General features: G+C 40.0%; 1 protein-coding gene across 1 annotated transcript; it reads left to right on the forward strand.

Annotated features, from left to right (window-relative positions):
• The first annotated feature begins 952 nt into the window (after positions 1-952).
• On the forward strand, positions 953-1,841 carry LOC145793303 (L10-interacting MYB domain-containing protein-like). Its single transcript, XM_082876098.1, has 2 exons — positions 953-1,084; positions 1,212-1,841. The coding sequence occupies exons 1-2, from the start codon at positions 953-955 to the stop codon at positions 1,839-1,841; spliced, it is 762 nt and encodes a 253-aa protein (XP_082732224.1).
• Positions 1,842-4,371: the final 2,530 nt, after the last annotated feature.

Below are 4,371 nucleotides of genomic sequence, written 5' to 3' on the forward strand. Positions count from 1 at the left end.
TGCCTGTGGACATGGCCTCTGTTTTGTTAAGATTTCCAGGTCCGCCAAAAATCCAGGCCGTTGCTACTATGCATGTCCCCGCCCTGTGGTGAGTCACCAATTCTTTACCGGTCATAACTGTATGAACATTAATAACCCATTCACTAATAGTCCCATCATGTGCACTGATCAGCCCTGTGTCAGTTGGATTGGTTGGTGCGAAGAACCAAGGCCAGACAACCAAGACTATGTGTCACCCAGAGACAAACTTGTCATGCAATTGCAGGCTGATGTCATAGACATTCAACAACTTGCGTGTCCTTAAGACCATTGTGTATGTGCTATGCATTGTCGTTGTCATTTTGTTGTTCCGTATATAAGAAAGGTTAGGATGTTGTTAGTATGTACAAACACGTTAGGACGTTGTTAGTATGTTCGTAGTATGTTCTAGTATGACTTTAAGCTGCCTTTGCCTTTGTTAGTACGAAATGTAACGACGTATTAATGAATATCATAACTATGTCCACTACTTAGTTCCATGGAACCTGTGTACGTATGTTATTACTATGTAATGGTTATATGCTCCCTAATTTAGCATCATATCTCTCTGTTTCTTGTTAGTAATGTGTAATGGCTTACGCGTTTGTATATAACAATCGAATTTTTTATGGTAATCTTCTGTAATTGTACATTAGTAATGGCTTCCATACGTACTTCTCCGCGTACCCAATCGAAAAGCAAAGGCATTGTCACCGACAAGTCAAATAGTCTTGAAGAGACACATCAGTTTAGCCACAAGGCCTCATGGGACAGTGACTCAATCCGAGTTTTCCTGCAGTTGATTGCAAAAGAGATTACTAAAAGAAATCGCCCATTCCTAGTCCTCAGCCAAGCAGGGTACAAGTCCTTAGCAAGGAAATTTGAGAAAAAAATAGGAAGAAAACATGGACTGAAACAGTTGAAGAATAAGTACATGAGCTTGAAAAAAGAGTGGCAAGCGTGGACAAAGTTGATGGATTTAAGCAAAGGAGTGTCAGGGATAGGCTTTAACAGTGACACCGGTATGTTTCAGGCACCTGAGGAGTGGTGGGACAAGATGGAATTGGTAAGTACATGTACAAACAAGTTTCATATTTGTCATTTACCAGTACATTTTCTACTTGTTTAGTTAACTTTTAATTAATTTTATGAAATGTAACGTCTTCCTCTTTCATATATCTCTATTTCTGCAGATAAACAAGGTGTGCACCAAGTTTAGGAAAAAAACCTTGGAACACTATGAGTTGATGGAGACTGTCTTCATGGGGGCATCAGCTACTGGGAAGCACCATTGGACCCCGGGAGAGAAACTTCCTGAAGCTATTGATGACTCATCTGATTCAGTGCATAGTTTGGGAGCCCAGCCATTTGCTGATCCGATACCCGCAGGAGTACAGGACGTGGATTCAGATTCTTCACTGGAGCATGTTCCGATTGAAAAGGGGAAAAGGAGAAAGACGCCATCAATAAGTGTTTCAAAGTCGAAGAAGGCAACAAGTGGAGCGTCAGTTATTGCGGAAAGCATGAACAATCTGACAGATGTGGTGTGTATGAAGAATCAGCAGGTTACAGTGAGGCACCTCACAAGCAACGAATCGCTGTACACTATTTCAGAGTGCATGCATCGCCTGATGAGTATTCCATCCCTGATTGGTACGCCGTTATTCTACTTCGCCTGGACACTTATGGATAACGCCGATTACCGGGAGGTGATGATGTGCCAGCCTGATGACGACCACATCATTGGGTGGCTTGCACAGAAGCAGCTCCAGTGTATTGCGCCGGCGCCTTTTGCAAACCTGTTTGGGGGTCGCCGGATGTGACGTAGCAGTGTTACGAGTGTTGAAGATGACTGTCCTTGTCTTCCTTTTTAAAACTTTGACTTATGGTATTGTTGGCACTGTATTAAAACAGGATGGTGCTGTGTGCATGATTTTATTCTGTCGTTTTTGTTTTTTTCTTGCTAGCTATGGTGACCAAAACTTTTAGTTAAGTGCATGGGTTGACGGAACGAAAACATGGTTGTGCTTTGTTTTTGGGAAATGAATAGGATGCTTATGTTTTAATATTTTGTGTGGCTATTTTTTAGACAGGGAATTACGTTTTTCTTGTTAGCTTTTGAATGCCCGTACTTATCCGCAACTTTAATTGTTAGTTTAGTTTGCTGGCTATTTTTGTGGTTGTTACCACCATGGTCCCCCTGTAAAGTAGAAGTTGAACAGGTTTTCTTTTTTGTGCAATTCATATGATTATGCGTTTCTAATGACATTAGTGATGACATTACTTACATTAAAAACAATGTCGGCATTTTTTAATTGCAAACTTCAATATAATTTGAGTCAATGAATCACATGCCAACTGATTGAAAGAGTGCCACTCTTGTAGGTTTCACATCAACGAAGACGCGATGAATCCCTGGGATGGAAGCAACAATGATGAAATAACGGAAATGCTTAATCAAATGGCTGTCCAGGTGCAACAAGAACACAACTGCACATTTCTACAAGCATGCCAGTATGCGATAGAATGGTACGAAAAACAAATGGATAAAACGTTGTGTCGCACTTCTATACTGACCGGGAATGCATGGATATGCGAACTATATGCGGGCCATATAGGTCAATTTGAGGAAAATGTTTACATGCCGAAAGAAGTTTTTGCCCCATTGTGTGAGACATTAGTAAATGATTTTGGGTTACAAGTCCCGCAACGTCCACATGGCTTAGCTGTTGAAGAAAGCGTTGCAATGTTTATCCATGTGTTGAAAGGGAAGCAAAATCGGGAAATCTAAGAACGGTTTCAACATTCCGGGGAGACTATGTCTCGGCACGTACATAACGTATTAACATCTATGAAAGAGTTCACTGTTGTTCATTGCCGGCCCACATATAGTCAGCATCGTATACATCCATACGTGCGGTCTAGACGGAAATACCTACCGTTCAAGGTACTCCTAAAAAACATTATTGACATATAAATAAAGAGTGTCAGTTATTTTGTTTTTATTATTAACTGGACGTGACATATGGAAAAAACCAAACACTTGTTACCCATTTAAGAAACAAAACAATTGGGTTGTGTGCAGGACTACATTGGCGTAATAGACGGAACACATGTAAGTGCATGGGTTACGGGGCCAGATGTGGCAACATATTTTGGTAGGAAATACTGTCACACGCAAAATATCATGGTCACAGTCGATTTTGTCATGTGTTTCATATTCATTTCGTGCGGATGGGAAGGAAGTATGCATGATAGTCGCATATTCAACGAGATACTAACAAATGACAATGTCCCCTTCCCACATCCTGACGAAGGTAACACATGGCGATGTTATTACATTTAGGGGCCTATAAATTTTTTCTAAAACAGCGTTACTTGAAAATGACGCACAATGTTCGGTTTTGGTGTCATATATTGTTGTCATGTATGTAGGCAAATATTATCTTGTCGATTCTGGCTATCCAAACCGGATAGGTTACTTAGCACCATTCAAAGGCCACCGTTACCACCAACAAGAATTCCGACGTATTGCACGGAACACGACGGCAAACACGCCAAGGGAATTATTTAACAAAGTGCACTTGTCCTTACGCAGTGTGGTGGAACGCACTTTCGGTGCCTGGAAAAATCGATGGGGGTTTATTTGAGACATGTCACGGTATGACTATGCAAATGTGCAAGTTCAGTTAGTAGGTGTGTCAATGGCATTACATAATTATATACGGTGAAACACAGGTAACCCAACAACTGTTCACCCAATCTGTGACGAGGAAGAGGCTATGACAATAGTAAATGCCATACCAGAAGTTGAACATGACGAGGATGGTTTAATGGTTGGGGATGAGGACCCCCATATGGCATTGGTGCGCCTTCACATACGTGACAAATTATGTTACATGCGTAATAACGAAATGTTAGGAAATATATAATAGTCGACCTAATTTTCGTATGGTTGTAACATTACTAATGATATACGTGAAACAGACTGCATTCAAATATATTATCATGTACAATATGTATGAGTTTCCACGGGAATGTACCCCTTTCCAGTTGGTGACGTGCCTAACTTTGGAAAACCAAAATCCACAGAAATTTTTTTTTTCGAAAAACAAAAAAATTTGTAACAAATAACAAAATAAGAAAAAAAAACTAATACAGAAATTGCCATGTGCGACGTCAATTAAAAACATAAAAACAGAAGCTGAAAACAACAAAAAAACCAAAACAGGCCCTCATTTTTTGTCATGTGCCACGACAATATATGATTTTCCACTGTATTTTGAATAAATGACATAAAAAAAGTGTTTTTCCAAACAAAAAAATCAACCGAAATTAGCATTTGCCACGTAA

The sequence above is a fragment of the Camellia sinensis genome, chromosome 6 (genome assembly GCF_055761805.1).
Source record: "Camellia sinensis isolate YWXY chromosome 6, ASM5576180v1, whole genome shotgun sequence".
Classification (NCBI taxonomy): domain Eukaryota; kingdom Viridiplantae; phylum Streptophyta; class Magnoliopsida; order Ericales; family Theaceae; genus Camellia; species Camellia sinensis.

Bases quoted from the DNA above. Each gene is read 5' to 3' on its own strand.
- LOC145793303 (XM_082876098.1), top strand. From the start codon at position 953: ATGAGCTTGAAAAAAGAGTGGCAAGCGTGGACAAAGTTGATGGATTTA. The intron at 1,085-1,211 runs GTAAGTACATGT...CTATTTCTGCAG, and splicing joins GGTGGGACAAGATGGAATTG to ATAAACAAGGTGTGCACCAA.